The 18332-nt window shown below is 39.4% G+C and overlaps 1 protein-coding gene across 1 annotated transcript in view; it reads left to right on the top strand.

Moving 5' to 3' along the window:
- si:dkey-225n22.4 (collagen alpha-1(XXI) chain) overlaps positions 1-18332 on the top strand; it is a 67576-nt gene that overhangs the window by 21859 nt on the left and 27385 nt on the right. The window contains exons 13-24 of the mRNA XM_061757611.1: positions 995-1168; positions 2024-2101; positions 2219-2230; positions 2387-2479; positions 3928-3972; positions 4203-4247; positions 4482-4526; positions 4606-4641; positions 5846-5899; positions 13501-13536; positions 16874-16918; positions 17018-17062. Of these exons, the coding sequence (XP_061613595.1) occupies positions 995-1168; positions 2024-2101; positions 2219-2230; positions 2387-2479; positions 3928-3972; positions 4203-4247; positions 4482-4526; positions 4606-4641; positions 5846-5899; positions 13501-13536; positions 16874-16918; positions 17018-17062 (708 nt within the window). The remainder of the gene's footprint in view (positions 1-994; positions 1169-2023; positions 2102-2218; positions 2231-2386; positions 2480-3927; positions 3973-4202; positions 4248-4481; positions 4527-4605; positions 4642-5845; positions 5900-13500; positions 13537-16873; positions 16919-17017; positions 17063-18332) is intronic.

The following is an 18332-nucleotide window of genomic DNA, read 5'->3' as shown; positions in this document are numbered from 1 at the left end:
CCTGTGTGGAGTTTGCATGTTCTCCCCGTGCCTGCGTGGGTTTTCTCCGGGCACTCCGGTTTCCTCCCACATCCCAAAAACATGCATTAATTGGAGACTCTAAATTGCCCGTAGGCATGACTGTGAGTGCGAATGGTTGTTAGTTTCTATGTGCCCTGCGATTGGCTGGCAACCAGTTCAGGGTGTACCCCGCCTCCTGCCCGATGACAGCTGGGATAGGCTCCAGCACGCCCGCGACCCGTGAGGAGAAGCGGCTCAGAAAATGGATGGATGGATGGATAATTTAAGTGTTGGCGGCACGGTGGACGACTGGTTAGAGCGTCTGCCTCACAGTTCTGAGGACCGGGGTTCAATCCCCGGCCCCGTCTGTGTGGAGTTTGCATGTTCTCCCCGTGCTTGCGTGGGTTTTATCCGGGCACTCCGGTATCCTCCCACATCCCAAAACATGCATGGTAGGTTAATTGAAGTCTTTAAATTGCCCCTAGGTGAATGTGAGTGTGAATGGTTGTTTGTTTATGTGTGCCCTGCGATTGGCTGGCAACCAGTTCAGGGTGTACCCCGCCTCCTGCCCGATGATAGCTGGGATAGGCTCCAGCACGCCCGCGACCCTCGTGAGGAGAAGCGGCTCAGAAAATGGATAGATGGATGAATTTAAGTGTTTTTAAACAAAAAAAAAAAGGGAAGATCAGTTCACCTTATGTACACCACACACGGTCACCAAAGACGAGGGAATGTGTTAAAAATAAACAATATGATAGAATAATGTAATATCAAAACACTGTAACTCCAGCAGAACTTAAAAACTGACTTCTGCCTCAGCAACAATCAAAACAAAAAACATTTTGCTCTTGGTGGAGTGAATAGATCAGCTGCACCCATCATTCAAAGCTACACCTAACATTTGATTCAGATTCCTAAATGACCTAACAAAGATCAGTAATGGTTCATCAACATTGACACAATTTTGAAATAATTCTTTTGTACCTCGCGTCAGGCTCTATATGATGGAATGTGGCATCAGCTTAAACTCCTGGTGAGGCCCAGCCAGGTCAGCAGCTTCCTTGATGATCAGCGCATTCAGGAAATAACACCAGAACCAATGGAAGCCATTTACATTAATGGCAAGACGCAGGTGGCAAAGAGGCGAGGAACAAATGTCACTGTCCCTGTAAGTACGCATCCTAATGCTGAATCACTGCAATAAATATTAACGAGCTGAAAATTCCATTGGCATCAGAAAATATTAGAAGGTATGATACAATTAGTTAAGCGTGCTTACATGCAAATATCTATTTAACTGTGATAAGCTTCTACCTAGTACATCGTCAGGTAATGTATATACAAAAAACAAAAGGGAATGAAGGTTAATATTGAGTGATACTGTTACGCAGGTATTTATTTCCAGTTGTTATTTATCTTATTTGCAGTAGAGTAGGCTGATAGGATTTCATTTCATTTTTGTTTCTTGCCTGATGAGTACACATTGTACAGTATGTACATGCGTTGTATTGTACACCTGTCTTTGCCCTTGTACGGTGAATGTCAACAGTATTTAATCAAACTGTGAGAAGAATCATGATACTGTATTTAAATTAAACTGTTAGCATACCTAAACATTAATGCTTAAAATGAAAATATATGAATTTATTACAGTAATTAGAAGTAAGTGCCAGTAGAAATAGAGAATTATTCCTATTTCGTGTCATCCAGCCTGTGATCCCTTTCACCATAAAGACGACATTGTGCTTTAAATACATTTTTGTTTGAAGATGTGCAGCACTTTAATTATAAATTGGAATGTTGCCTGCTGTTTGCTTTTTCTTTCTCCTCATCATCACTTATTTGTGCTCATTAATTTCTTTCTGTTATTTGTCTGAGTTCTTTGTGAGGGAAACAATGGCAGGATAATCATGTGCCAATACATTTTGAAAAACAATGTTGTTAGGTGAAACATACGTTTTAATGAAGGTCAGGCAAAGTCATGTTGCTCCAGAACGAACAAACTTTTATTGATTTTATTTAGGTGCAAATCCAGAAACTGCGTCTGTACTGTGATCCTCTTCAGAGTGAGAGAGAAACAGCCTGTGAGATCTTCTATGTGGTAAAACCTTTAACCCGATTGTACAGTAATACAAAAGCCATATTTTTCTGCTTTTTTGTATAATGCTATTCTGAAAATAACTTTCCTCTTTTATTCTCTTTTACTTATGGTTCACAGGATGATGAAAGGGTAAGGGAAATTATATGAATAATTATTATCCCAAATGTGCGTAATACTAGAGTGTGACACATTCAGCCAGATATCTAAAGAAAGAGTAATCTACAATCAGTAAAGGTTTGGCCTTGCTTTACAATCATACAAATTAGCCTATCCTTGTTTTCTCAGTGTCCTCTGAATCGAAAAGCCTCAATTGCAGAAGTGGAAGACTCTGATGGTGCAGTTGGACCTCCTGGGCAGCGTGGCACACCAGGACTCATGGTACAAATGCTCCTACGCCTGAACAATTTTACCCAATTCAAGTCACTTTGTCTTCGGAGAGTCAACAGCATCAGATGATTCTCTGAATTTGTCTGTGGCTGGGTATTTGGATTTAGTATATGTGGAGGTTGATTTTTGTTTTCACTTTACTTCTTGCTTCCATCGTCTCACCCTTTTTGTAGGGATTCCCAACTGTAATTTTAGTTGAAGGTCCCTCTTTTGTCAGTCTGTCATTTTGATTTAATTAATGGCTCTTTGGGTTGAATTTTATTCTTCCAACTTCCTTTCAAAAAAATGTTTTCTCAGAGCGTTAGTGCTTTTTTGTTGTTGTTAGTTTCTCAACTAGCAACCGGGTAGAAAAATTTGTTCAAGGCGGGAACATAACAGATCCCAACACACACACACACACACACACACAAACACATACACATACACACAGAATCAGGACACTGCAGAGAACAAGATCTAAAAGGACTGGATTCAAAATTTCATGTTCAAGTTGTAGAATGTCATTCATGATATTTTGAGACTGAGCCCTACTGTGAATAGTGAAAATCTGTCAATAATTGAGCCACCCCAGCTCAAAAAGGTTTATAATTGCCTATAGATGTCACAAGACGCTGTTATAGCCCTTCTTTTATCTAACTGAAGCTCCTCAATTCACTTTGACATTGTTCCTTGGCAAAAAGATGACATCATAGTAATATTTATGTTGCTTGAAAATGAGCACAAAACAGCAAATAGGTTATTTGTTCCCCAGCCAATAATGTAGGATATGTTACCAAAAAAAAAAAAATAAAAAATGTGAATAGATTCATTTGCGAATGTGGAGCCACAAATATGTGGGGTTCATCCAAATAGTCAAATATTTGCTGTACCCAAAGATTTGCAAAGAAGAATGCTGGTATAGAATACAACATGGGACTTGTAATAACACCAATTTAGTTTGGCCCGAGTCAGCTGTGATAGACTCCCGCTTCCTCTTGATCCTAATCAGGATAAAGGGTAGAAAGCGAATGAATCAATGTACAGAGCGATCTGATTAGCAACTGTGCTAAGCTAAACAGAATGATAAGAGGGAGGAACACGGCTGTGCTTGCAGTAGACCACAGATAAGTGCCAGTAATGATTACCACTCTTTTTTAACTTTCTCTGTAGATTGTTAAGATGTGGCCGATTTAACAGTTTATTGCAGCTCTTGTCATCACCCTTTAGATGTTGCAACCTTTAAATAGTGATTTAGATGTGTGTCCTTCTGAGAAACAGCAGATGTTTTAGATGTAGTTTGGGACTTCGGGTTGCTTTCTGGATACTGTTTTCCGATACTGTTTAAATTCTTAAAACAATTTTATTTCGTCTCCCCTGTAGTGTTTTGTTCTGGTGTTCGGTATATTTAAAGTGTATTTAATTTTTGCACTTCTGTATAAAGGTTTTGTTTATTTTTGCAGGGCGAAAAAGGGGAGGCAGGGTCACCTGGAGCTGATGGTAAGCCTGTGAGTACGCTGTTTATTTACATCATGATTTTTTGGACTCTCACAAATTGCTTTCAATAGTATCTCAATACCTGCCTTATTTGCACATTTGGAAAACACTGAGCAGAACAGGTATTTTGATTCACCCTAAAAAAAAAAAAAATAATCAGTCATTGAATTTTCAAATGTATTAGTAAACATTCAACATATGAAGTTCGTGATTCATATTTTGCAATGTTTTTCTCTCTTAGGGTGAAATAGGGAAGCCTGGCCCTCCAGGAATAATGGGGAAGAAGGTAAATTTACTAATTAACAAACAAACAATAACTAACTAACTAACAGAGGCCGTTGTCCTTTTGTGGTCCTAAATTTGTCATGGGAGTGCTTTGTTCATTATCAAATCCAGTGTGTTTAATATGTGATGCATTTTCTTATTTTGTTAGTGAGATGTTAGAGTTTTTTCTTTGTTTTGAAATGGATGTTGTACTTTTATTGAATTAGATCAATTAGTTCTTCTCTTGGTTCTGCAGGGTGTCGATGGCTCACCAGGACCAAGAGGACAGCCTGGTATCAAGGTAAGACTGTGAAGAAGCAGATAAATGAGTATTGGGTACTGATGATAATAACATCTATATTAAACCTGACTCTAACCAGGGCGACAATGGAATGACAGGCTTAACAGGACCACAGGTAATCTTTTATAGAAATGTTCAAATATGAATTGTATACGTATATACAATAACCTCAGCTACATTTAAATATAGTTATATTTATGTGGAAAATACACAGGATTGTTGCAACAGAGTAGGCTGAAAGCTATTGTATGGATGCATTTTGGAACACATGGTTTATTATTCATGCCATGGCCAAATTTTGATTTAAAATGTATTTCATCTTCAAACTCTATTTTGGTATAATTACCATAATCCCTCAAGAGAAAGTTCAACCTGCAGTCTGCTGTACATTTTTGTTTCACACCACAACAACGGACTGGATCAGATCATATTTGTATTTTTTAAAGAAAGTGGCAAAATACTTAACATGTTGTGTTAGAGATGATCATTTTCATTGGTTTTTACCTTTGAGAAAAAATATTTTGAGAAAATGATATTTTCCCCCCATTTAAAATGACTCTGGGCACTTGTTGCATAGTCTAGAATTATATTCTAATCCATTAAAAAAAAAAAAAAAAAATTGATCTTTGTATTTAGAAAGGGTAATTAAAATTTTTCAACACTGAAATTTCAGAGAAAATGTGAGGCATAAAGAAAATAGTTACAACATGCTGATGCCTGATAAATTCAATTAATCGTATGTCTTGCAGTCTTTTGCTTCTTTTGCACTTCTGTCATTTCATAACAGGTACCATTCACTAGATAAAAGTACTTTACCATAAATGTGACCAATGTATGGATCATTTTGGGCTAAACTGGTCAGTAATGAGCTATCTATTGCTATATTGCAAGTTTACAGTGGACATAAAACAATATATTTCGATATTTATATTTGTGATGCTTCGTCTGTTCTGTTTGCGTTATCTTCAGAATTAACTCAAGGCAACACTTAGGTTTTCCAAGAAATAAATATAATTAATATGTAATATACATAAATTGGCTGGCGACCAGTTCAGGGTGTACATCCCCTCTCGCCCGAAGATAGCTGGGATAGGCTCCAGCATGCCCGCTACCCACGTGAGGATAAAGCGGTACAGAAAATGGATGGCTGGATATACAGAAGTGAGCATATTCCCTTGAGGGCAATTGAATTGCAGCATCACTCTTATTGCCTTAGTGATGCTGGCAATTGTGCTTTACACAGATAAAGAAGTTAATTGCAACATGCAAAGGATTTCAGTGATCATAATTATTCATGTACTTATTTTTTTCTCATACAGGGGCTTCCTGGGGAGACGGGTGAACCAGGACATCCAGGAGAAGCGGGTTTAAAGGTCGGTAGGATATGATTATGTTCAAGCAGTCTTGTGCCAACTATAAACACACAGGGGATGTACTGACAAGAAAAGGTGGAAACGGTTAAAAAAAAATGTGAACATTACACCAGATTTAGCCAGCTAGACGTGTGTGTGTGTGTGCGTGTGTGTGCACGTACATTTCCCCAATCACTGCAAAGTTATTGGTATTGGCTGTGTGGAAGTGAGAACAAAAATAAGACAATTACTATAACAATGTTGCGTTTGGCTGCATTACTGCTCAGAATCTCTAACCAGGTGGAACCGTCCGGGACTCATCATGATTATGCATCAGTGGGCGGGTTGAGGCCACCATGATCAAAGGTCAGAATTATTGGGGATAAAAAGTAAAACAAAAGTAAATATTTCATGGTCCTACAGCTGAGAGAGTCACAGTGATGACAGAGAAAAAAATTTCTAGCTGCTGGGAGACACATGCAAGACACATGACATAGTCATAACAGCAGTGTGTAATTGAATATGGCTCAACTTAATAGCATTGGATAGTGGTGAGGATAGTGCTGTGTGCCAGGGGATGGCAAAAGTTTGACCCACATACATGTAGTCAATCTGAATAGTTCCCTCACTGAAACTAAACGTGACTACGACTCCACACAGTTTGAGCAACTCGAAAACAGCAAGTGACGAAATCAGCGCACACGGAGACATCTGTGAGCACGCCCACTTGTTACATGTGTGCGCTTCTATTTTCAGCCTTCTCTGAACTCCTTTGAGTGTTCTACCACTCTGACTTGCAGCCTAAGCCTACTCAGTAATTTGGGACTCTTCCTGCTATCATAATAAACCATTTTCCCCCTCTGGAATCTGGAAGTGTTTTACACCAACTGGAGGGTGGTGTACATAAACCCTAAGTGGAAAGTTAAAAAGAATTAATATAAACCTATAAAATATTTATTTGAGGAATGGTGTCGTGCTGCACCTGGCCAAAATAAGCATTGTGATGAAAACTGTTAGGATACGAGGTAAATTGGAAAATTATCCTGGCAAAACCAGAATAATTCCACTATTTATTTCCATGGGAAAAAAGCAAAAGAGAATCCAACAGTTGAGTGCTACCTTTTTCTCCATTTGTGGAAATTAAAGTAAAAAAATGGATGCAGGAATAAAGTTGCTCGAAGCATAACACAAAATGAACTATACTAGCATTCAATAGAGTTTAGGACTGTGCTAAAAGGTTCAACTATTTGTTGTAGCAGCATGGGACATGACCAGCGCAGCCTCACAAACACCAACAAACAGATAAAATGTCTTTCTGCAACAATGTCAGGGAACATTAAACACTCTAATGATTTACTGGAATCAGTCTGCTTTAAGCAGATCACAGGGATAGCAACACAGTAATTGCCTTTTGAGTGTAACTTAATAATTATGTCTAGATTGTCTTCAGACCATATGACCATTGTGCTCTACGTAAGGTTTGGCATGTTGGATTATACATTTTATTATATTAAAAGAAGAATATACTGTGGCGTGTGGCGTTTACCCTGCTAATGAGACCTAATGACGATTAGCTGAATAGAAAATAGATGGATAGATACAATATTTATTTAGTACATATTTTTGTAATTACATTCTGCTTCACATGCGTTTCCTGTTCTGACACTGAACCAACTAAACAAACCAACATTGGGTTGACGTACAGTATTTGAAGTATTTTGGGTGCACGTTTTTGGTTTTCTTTTCCAATTTTGTTGACATTTATTTTGGAGCAGTCTGAGTTTGAATCCACCACAGGTGAGCTGAAGCCCTCACGACTCCAACAAAGACTCAGTTCATGTCTAGTACAAGAGACCAACTAAGCTAAGTGGTTGCATCTTCCTAAAGCCACAGTGAAGGAAATGTGCAGCTGTTTTCATAGAGACAGTAGAATTTGAAGGTGAAATGTTGACGTATTCCCTCTCTTTGTAAATGGAACAATGCATTAGGTTGTTTTGCAGTGGATAATATGATGTTAGATTTTTTTCTTGATTTAGTTACATGACAATTTCAAGCTTACACTGTTAATTCTTCACTTTCAAATATGAGAAGAATGTAACCCCAAAGATCCACTGAATAGCTTGGACGCTTATCACAGTTCCTGACAGCCCAGCTATTATGGCTTGGCAATGTCTTTCCAAGCCAAGTTAACAACATGGTTGCTAGGTTGTGATGGTGCTCTGACTGCTAGGTTCACACTTGCAATAGTTTAAAGGTTATCATAAAGGTTCTGTCAGAACACTTAGTACATAAATTATCTAGCTAGCGTATTATGACAAAGAAAAAATAAAAATAATGATAATGATAATAATAGCCCCTCTCTACTTGTTGCTGCAGTACATCGCTACCAGATAAGGACTTTGATTGCAAAGTCGCTCTAACTTCCAATTAACGCAAAAAAAGGTGATGCTGTAGATTCCCGTGCTACTCCTTTAGTTATCACAAGTTTGTAAGAACACCCAGAAGTTAGCCTTGGAGTATCAAACAAAGTCAATGTGTTCATCGCCTGGGGAGAAAGAACTCCCGTCAACTGATAAACATGTCTGGCCCCCATTCATGACAGCTCCATTGACTGTTAATGAGTCGTGAACGTGAATACACCATAAAGCCCGAAACATTGGCTTTAATCGTGTACATGTTTGAATTTGCTTTCCCACCGTAAACGTCATCAACCTTCAAACGTTGGAATGTGAAGCAACCTGATCAGCTTCCTGTCTGTTATTATACATTTTTTTGACACATTACAGAGAGATGCCACCTCTGTCATTCTCCCTCCTCTAATTAATGACAATTTCACAATTTCTAAATGCAGTAGGCATCTTTGTGAACCTTTGACTGATGAAAGCATTCCCCCCCACATGTCTTCTCTACCTATAAAACGTTCACTTGGGAAGATTTTGGATGCCTGCAATTTTGCTGCTTAGATAAGCAACACTTCTCCCTTTTGGGACAAGCATGGGTTTAATGGAAACATTTTTAATCTTTTCTCCTCTAAAAAGTTCAGAGCAATCCTAACTTTTAAGTTAGTTTGTTGCACCCCGCCAACATGTATCTAAATTGAAATATTGACTATAATTAAATCATCAACAAGGAGTGGCCGAATTTAAATGGAAACTTTAGTTTGTTCTTTCACTGTTGGTGTAAAATGTGTCCATGCAGAATTCTGATGATTCAAATTTGGCACGATAAAATACAACCTCACTGATCACCGCTTCTACGGAAGCAATATCCATTGTTAGTAATCAAGTCGAGGACCTTTAACATCTTTGAGACATTTATAAACCACTAATTTGAGTTGAAGCATGATCACGCTTAGGACCACTGAATTAATTAATCACACTAATAGCAGGACTGGGGATGGCCTGCTACTCTAAAGTCATTTGGATGGCTACCAAAGGACAAAATACAAATAAAAAACACAATTACCGTATTTTCACGACCATAAGGCGCACCGTATTAAAAGGCGCAGTCTCAGCTACGGGGTCTATATCTGTATTTAACACATACATAAGGCGCACCGTATTATTGGGCGCAGGCATGGTAAAACATACGGTAGCATGCATGCACGCTAAAACATAGGCTAGCATGCATGCTAGCGTATGTTTTTAAAAAGGCAGCGGGAGCAAAACTGAGTTCGGTTGTACTTTATTGAAGTATTTAACAATGTACTCATGTTATTTTTTGATCAATCCTCATCCACAAATCCATCAAAGTCCTCATCTTCTGTATCCGAAATTAACAGCTGGGCAAGTTCTCCATCAAACATGCCGGGTTCCCTCTCGTCATTGTCGCAGTCAGTCTAGTTGCCCGGGGGGCTGTTCAGCAATGATGCCGGCTTTCGCGAAAGCTCGGACAACAGTCAAAGCAGATACCATAGCCCAGGCATCCGGAATCCATTCACATATGGTGGCGTAACTCGCCCGGCGCTTCGTCTTCTTGACTTGGCGAAGCTCCTTTTCCTGCTTCCTCCACTTGTGAACCATGGATTCGTTGATCTTGAATTCTCTCGCAGGTGCTCGATTCCCATGTTCCTCCGCGTAACTGATTGCTTGCAGTTTAAACTGTGCTTCGTAAGCGTGTCTCTTCATAGGGGTTCTTAGCCAAACTGATGTTGTTTTGCACAATGCACATACCGGCGCTATATACCTACTGGGGGCATGCCTTTAGCGTCCTCTGTCACGCGCACCCTTTAACATCCGCATGCTGTCCTCAGTCACGTCCGCCTTTCCTCTATATAAGCAGCGTGTCGGCAGGGAATGCTCCCAGTCAGTCAAGCGGAGCACTCATCAAAGTCACACAACAACATTTACAGATTTTGGAACTCGGTGCACACATAAGGCGCGCTGCATTATAAGGCTTATAATTTAAGACTTTTAAGTGCGCCTTATGGTCGTGAAAATACGGCACATTTGAGAGGGCAAACATTAGCAGAGGCTCAATATTCTCCAAATGAACGAGAGACAGTCCACAAAACACTTAACTGCAGCCCCATAGTCTGATTAGTGGAGCAATTAATTAAAGTGATAATGAAGGAGGTTGGCCATACTCATGAGGCACATCCTCTGACACATGAGGACCTTGCATCCATAAATCCGAACCAAAGGATATGCTATTATTTAACACGTCATAAGCTATAGCTGGGTGTCATTGGCACAGGACTGTAGGTGGCGGTAATGTGCATCACAACCTTCCAACCACACATGGTAAGCTTTTTTTTCCGCTTCATTTCTATCTGTGGGATCAGGTTGGTCAGTGTCAGTGTTCCACATGGCCAAAAATGCAAGCAGATCATAATTAGGAAATTGATCAGTCCGCGTTTTTTTTTTATTAGGATCTGCATCAAAGTTAATCAGTTTGTCCCTGTTCCATGCGCTATCCCGCTATAGTTTTGTTTAGGAAGACGTCCTTGGGTTTTTGAAGAGAAAGTAGTCAGAGGGAAAGCAGCGGTGTTCGTAGAGGGTACAGGCCAAAACATTTGTTGGACGCTCTGACTGTCGGTGCCAATTATTGCTGCACAATATTAGAAGGGAGGGCAGAGATGGAATAATACTGGCAGTATGATGCTGATGGGCGAACAGCCAATTGAATAAGGGCAGGTTAGTTAGTTAGGAGATGACAGGATGTAAAGAAATTGCATGTAATCACACAGGTAGTGGGTAAACAAAGAAAGGGAGCAAAGGAAATTTAAACTGTATCGGAATCTATCCATCAATGTATTTTTAATGCCACCTATCCTGGTCAAGGTCACCGGGAACTGGAGTCTATCCCAGCTGGCTTTGGGCTAAAAGCGGACTAAACCCTTAACTGGTCACCAGTCAATCACACGGCACATCTAGTGACAGACAATCGTTCATATTCACACCGTCACTGTGCGGGGACTGAACCCACTATGCCTGCATGGAAGTTAATATAGTTAACCATAGATGTGTAAACCTGTCTCTCCAGCTGTAGCAATATATAGAAGGGTGTATCCAGTAAATGTAAAGAGCATGTTACAGGTCAGCTATCACTGTACTGTACTTGTATATTTGCTCTTACTTTACACACCCAGAGATGTGATTTATTGGGTTGTGATGGTCTTCTTGACTTTATAATTATGAAGTCTGCTGCTCCACGTGCTTTGTGGGGGAAACACTGACGGTGTAGAGAGCTAATTCAGTTGTTTCTTCCCTGCCAGCATTCCACGTTTTTCACTTCAAATACATGGTTGGTGAACTTGGAAGCGTAGGGGCCACTCCAAGTCCCAAGAGGTGGAAAAATTACAGCACACTTTTTTTTTTTGACTTATGAATAGACAATTTAATGTCATGTTGGATCTTTTACGACAGATTTTTGACACTGAATTACAGTGGATTCCTTTTTTTTCTTTTCACCTAAGCTTGTAAGCCTATTTGAAAGACAAGTTAATCGTTTACTAAGTTCAATTAAGTAAATAGGCTGGATGGTTTCAGGTGTGAATTTAATGTCTGAATTCTAGTGTGAATTGGCAAATGAAGCAACGTTAAATTTTGAGTGACATGCAAGTAGAAAGGTGCTACACAAGTGCAATGAACAGATTTTTTCCACATTTCTATTTTCCGTACATATGATGACTTGATTGTGTAAGTTTTCTCCGGGTATTCCAGATTCCTAGCTTACTCCAAAAAGTTGCATGGGAGGTTTATTGAAGACTCTAAATTGTCCGCATTTGTGAATGTGTGTGTGAATGTTGGATGTATAATCCAGGAAATGTATACTGTAGATAAACAACGTGGATAGTAGTAACACAAGCACATGAACACCTATGAGAGCAGAGTCTTCAATGCACCCATTGTGGGCTTTTCCGAGTGCATTTCTCCAGTAAGGGAACTAAACAGTCTTTTCTATTCTTATTTTAGAAGTTTGTGTATTCATTTGAAACCCCCTTGTATCAGAGCTGTTCTGTACACATCTTAAAAACCAAGACACAAGGATATTATCACTGTCGGGCAGAAACTTCCTATCTCCAAATTTGGTCAATTTAGTATTTTTTTCACGATTCTGAACTCTTAATGCATCCCCACGTGGGTCTGTTATTTTTACAAATGACTAAAAAGTGATGGTTCTTTTAGATACGAGGAGTCCACCCAACGCCAGCGATATGAGATATAAATTTAACAGCCTGTTTCACATGTTCATTGCCAGTGAAGCACACTGGAACAAATTCCCTTGCAAGTGAGTAATTATACAGTATGCTGGTGCTGTTCAACAAACAACATACAAGTACTGAAAGGTTGGAGAGCAAAACCAAGCAATAGAATCTTATGACTTGGGGCAGGTTGAAACTTTAATTATATGCTATGTTGTGGTAAGGCATGTGTTGGATTGTTGTGTCGCTGGCCACAAGGCTCCCCACAAATTCCGGAGATTCATTAATTATACTCTGCAGTCCATTGAAAAAATTTTAAGTTAGGTAGCACAAATTAGCTGCGGGGATGAAAACCTAAGGCAGGGGATGAAAATGTCATAGTGCACTAAATAAATAAATAACCAGACACGAACTATGCTATTGGCTGATACAGGAGGACCGTCTTACTGATATTTTAGTTTGAAAACCGCGAGTGAATAAGAAATGCTGAGTAGCCAAAATAATACCTTTGAAAAATGAAAATGACTTTGTAAAGCAATGACTGTTCTGTTGCTCCTTTCAACTGTATAAAATATGTGCATTCTTGTTTTTAGTGCATTTGTCACCTTCAGTATATGGTGCCAGATCGTGGGTATAGTTTGTATGCATGTATATTTGTATACAAAGAACACTAAAAATATTTAACATTTTTAAAAGATTCAAAAATAGTTTTTTCTTTCTTTTTTTGTCTTCTGTAGGTGAAAATCTGGTGCTGTCAAATGTTGGAAAAGTAGACTGCAGCAATAGGAACTCCCCATTTAATTCTAAACTACCCTCTTTTGTCTCTCCTCAGGATGTGTTTGATGAGTCCTTCTAATCTTATCCTCTTTTCAGCGGTGTTGACAGGATTACGTGACGAAATCTCGCTTATCATCACACATTATTCAGTGAGCACACCGGATCTTGTAAAGCACTGACACATGTGTCATGTCCTCAGGGAGATCCTGGTGCTGTTGGAGCTCAAGGAGCCCCGGTGAGTAGATACGTGACAGACATTTCATATTGTATTACACTGAGGGGTTGAATTATTCAATGTTAAATGAAATATATGCGGAAATTCTCTATGATCAAAATAGCATGACTGTAGAGTGAGGCTTTTCATAAGAGATGCTGTAAAACATATTACAAAATAAAAGTGTTTTGTGGGTATGAGACTGGGCACATAAAGATTTGAAGGAAAAAGTAATTAGGACATCACCATGAGGACTCTTATTAACATACAGCCTGCATTTAAACGAGCATGTACGCACGCACACACACACACACGCACACACACGCACACACACACACACACACACACACACACACGCTAACCCTAACCAACCCTTGATAACTGGGTGGGCAGAGATGTCCTGGGCCTATACACATGTATATACACAATGTGCAGTCACAAGGAATAAAAAACTTGTGGTTGAAATAAATCTGCCTTCATGTCTGTAAGTAGTAAAACAGTTAGTAAAACTAATTTTTGTTGACATCTCTGTACTGATTCACTTGTCCCAATTAGGTGCGGACACCTTGGGTTCAATGCCCACTCAGTGACGTGAATGTGCGCGTGAATGGTTGTCTTGACTGGCAACCAGTCCAGGATGTATCTGCCTTTTTGCTGGGACCAAGTCCTGCCACAAATTGCGAAAACCTGACAACCCCCCGCAAAAAAAGGATAATTGCCTGTATAAGCCACAAGATGGAAGTAAAGCACTACCTTTTTTATTAGTTATGGCTATGGCCTGACAAAATGAAGCTCCTCCCCTCACTTCAACATCTTTCCTTGGCACCATGCTGCCACAGGATGGCACCAAATCAATACTGTGATATTTGACAGGGCTTTGGCCTGCGCAGAGTGAATAGGTGCATTTTTCATTGATGGTGGAACACTGATTATAATGGAATCTATCAAATTTTGAAGCAAAACAAAGAATAATAACAGCAATATTTTTCTATATAGTATCATAGTGACACAAGGAAATTATGTTATAGGAGAATCTATCTAGTCTGTGTAATCAATGTCATACTGATGCAGTCGCTCCAGATAAGAAAAAAACTGAGATCATTTACACTAGGTTAAAGCAAATGTGGGTTTACACTGAGTTGAATAAGGGGAAGTTTTTTTTTAAAGTCAGAACATTTTAGAAAGTTTCTATTTCACCCAAGTGTTATAGGAAAGCCAAATCTGCCTCCACTCTCACATGTGGTTTTTATTTTAATCTCCTGCTTTGATGTTTGAGTTTAAATAAAGCAGTGTGTATTTAGTGCAATGCTATTGCTTTTTTTAAATACTTGATGAATGGAGCATGTTCGCGTGCCCTCACTTAATTCAGACACCTGGAAGCTGAGAGTAGCTACAGGCAGCTCTGGTGTCCATCGGAGGAGGTAAGGGTGAGGAGTCTTAGGCAAGTTGGAGTGAGTGACGAGCAACATCGACTGAGTGAGGAATAGTCGACTTTGGGGTGAACTTTTCAGGTGAACTTAAAATGCACTACAAAATTTACAGGTGAACTTAATGTGACCTTGTCTAAACTTGTGAATGCGCTTCTCCAACTGTTCACTGTTTCAGTACTTTTTGCACAATATGTTATTCTCCAACAGGGAGCTGAACGTCAAATTCACAACAGGGATTTAATTCATGGAACTTTCCAAGGACTTATACTTCTTTGCCCCTTCCAGTCTTTCTGTATCTCTATTGCAACCTGCTAATTGACAATCATTGACACTCTAAACTCATTGGCCACTCCCCTCTGCAATGGTGACGTACTATTGATCAATTGCTCGGTGTCGTCTTGGTCTCAAAATGTCAAAATGTGAAACGCATGATGAAGATGACTGCTAAATGTCTTGGTCCATTCATGGATCAGTGTATTTTTTTTGTGAGGAGCCCAACTCTAGTAGAATAACCAAATGGCAAATGTTTGCCCTGTAAAGGCATTGTACCAGAGGCCTCCATCTGAATTTCACAATGTTTGAAATCATCATACTGTACATCTCCACAACAAAGGTTCTAATAGGTCTTACTGTTGATTCAAGTTTATTTGTAGAAGCTACACTGCTAGGAGATCCATAGGGAGATTCAAAGCTGGGCTCACTTCTCCCTGTTGGAAATAGGGAAAACATGTTATCACCTTAATCATTGCATGCAATCTCAAATTTCAAGTATCAACTCTAAAATCTGAATTCCACATCTGCTTCATTTTATCTATTCATATTGATATGTTTTTTTTACCGATAAAGGGGAAATAATGCATTTGATAAAATGCCTGGCGGCACGGTGGCCGACTGGTTAGAGCGTCAGCCTCACAGTTCTGAGGTGCGGGGTTCAATCCCCGTCCCCGCCTGTGTGGAGTTTGCATGTTCTCCCCGTGCCTGCGTGGGTTTTCTCCGGGCACTCCGGTTTCCTCCCACATCCCAAAAACATGCATTAATTGGAGACTCTAAATTGCCCGTAGGCATGACTGTGAGTGCGAATGGTTGTTTGTTTCGATGTGCCCTGCGATTGGCTGGCAACCAGTTCAGGGTGTACCCCGCCTCCTGCCCGATGACAGCTGGGATAGGCTCCAGCATGCCCGCGACCCTAGTGAGGAGAAGCGGCTCAGAAAATGGATGGATGGATGGATAAAATGCCTTAAAACACAGAAACAGCACTGATGTTATTGAATTAACGCCACAATGTCTAATGCCTGCAGGTTACCTGAGTAAAAATATATTGTAGATGTTAAATTCACTGCTATGACTTATTCCTTATTGGTGAAAGGGAAATTTGTCAGCAATTATGGATTTTTTCTGGAACTGGTTGACAAAATTAATAATTTGGCTGCACTGCTGTTTAATTATTGCCTTTGGTAAAGCTTTATTCATGGGATTTTAAATAACTTTTCTTTCCACATTAGAAATGTTCTTTTTTTTCTGTATATAGAATGGTGAAACAACTATGAGGGAATAAAGTTAGATTCAATTTCAGAACATGTCCAAAGTTCGTGGAAACAAATACATCAGTTTACACTTAACACATACTTGTGTGTTGATTGCAGTTAAAAACTGCGATGCACGAGGCGCATCCTAAATGAGACTTACAGTAGCTTGTATATTACATAATTCACATTAGGTTTGCAATAAATGTGAATATAAGAAAATGAAGGCAAATATATGGACTTGTTAGAGGGAATGAACTGAAACACTGATTAACGCTGGTTAATCAGTGAGCTTAAATGTTTGATCACTAAGACTGGAACCATTGTTGGGGTTATAGTCAATATTTTCTTTAAACCGTAAGGATGAGTTAAACATGACTAAACACGTTGCTCTGACATTAACAGGGTGCCCAGGGACCTCCAGGAGAAGCAGGCCCACTGGGACCTCAGGTAACATCACATCCAAATGCATCTTGGCAGAATGATGACGGTGACTTCTAATAAATGTATTGTTTGTTTGTTTTTGTTTTTTTGTTTTTTGTTTTGTAGGGAGAGAAGGGGTTGCAAGGACCACCTGGCATACAAGGAACACCGGTTGGTTTGACCTTGCTTTAAAAATCTTTAACTTTGCTTCATGGCTTTTATAAAAATTTAGTATAAAGGTTAAATTGTTAATTATAAAATCAGTTCCTAATAGTGGTCCCTCAGTCATGTTGGTGTTGGTTTGTTGTCGCAAAGGGTACTACAGAACGTGACTACTTATTAGTTATTGTGTGTAATTGTATACTGTGTGTCACTGCTGTAGGCTTCCACAATTATCAAGCGACACATTTCCTATGTGTTTGAACAGTCTGGATAATTGTCCAGTATGTCGTCCTTAGCTTTGCTCCCCTCTTGTGACATGTCTGTAAACCGAGGTGCTAGAAATATGAAGGGGAGGAAATTGCAACAGTTTGACAGTGATTTTGTTAAAGTATAGCCTTCTGTAAACCACAGCTACATCTTTATTAGTCCCACATGAGAGAAATCCAAATTACAGCAGCAAATAGCACAGCTACTATGAAAACATAATTTATCAAGATAATACAATATGTATGTCACTGATAATTTGTCTGACTTCCAGCGAGCAGAGGGTTCGGTTCAGCTCAGTAATGGTGTGAATATGAATGTGAATGGTGAATGTAAATGGTTGTCTTGTGATTGACTGGCAACCAGTGCAGGGTGTAGTCTGCCTTTTGCTATTAATCATTTGGGATATGCTCCAACTACGCGCAACTCTGTGGTTTTCGAACATGGATTGCAGGAAAAGAAAAATGGATGCCTAAGAAAAATGAAGTGTGACCAAACTAAGGATTATCATTTGACTACATTAAAGTTAGGGTTAAGATTAAGGTTTAGTACTTGGTGTTTTTTGTTTTGTTTGTCTGTACTAACCAGCAGCAGATTCGCATCACCAAAACAAGAGCAATCTCTACTTTGCTCAAATTGACAAGGAGCAGTAAGTGGACTGACATTATTTGCTGCTGAAACTGAATGATCTTAATTTATTGGGGCATTATGAATAGAAACTGTTCCGAGAAAAGCTCTTCATAAGATGTATATGACAATTATTATCATTATTATTACTATTATTATTATTATTGCTAATCATTACCTAACAGCGCACCGTGTCGAATTGTGCGATACGAGAAAGAATTTCTTTTTTTTCCTGTCTTCTGCCTTGTCGCCCAGTGTAGAAAGTGAGTACATATTTCAGGGGATAGGGACAAAGACCGTCTACCGCGCGTCGTGAAAATTTGTGAGGAATTGACGCACCCACTAAAAAGGTTTGTAATTGCCTATAGATGCTACAAGGTGGCGGCAA

The sequence above is a fragment of the Phyllopteryx taeniolatus genome, chromosome 20 (assembly GCF_024500385.1).
Source record: "Phyllopteryx taeniolatus isolate TA_2022b chromosome 20, UOR_Ptae_1.2, whole genome shotgun sequence".
Lineage (NCBI taxonomy): Eukaryota > Metazoa > Chordata > Actinopteri > Syngnathiformes > Syngnathidae > Phyllopteryx > Phyllopteryx taeniolatus.
This window is presented reverse-complemented; position numbering and strand designations above follow the sequence as displayed.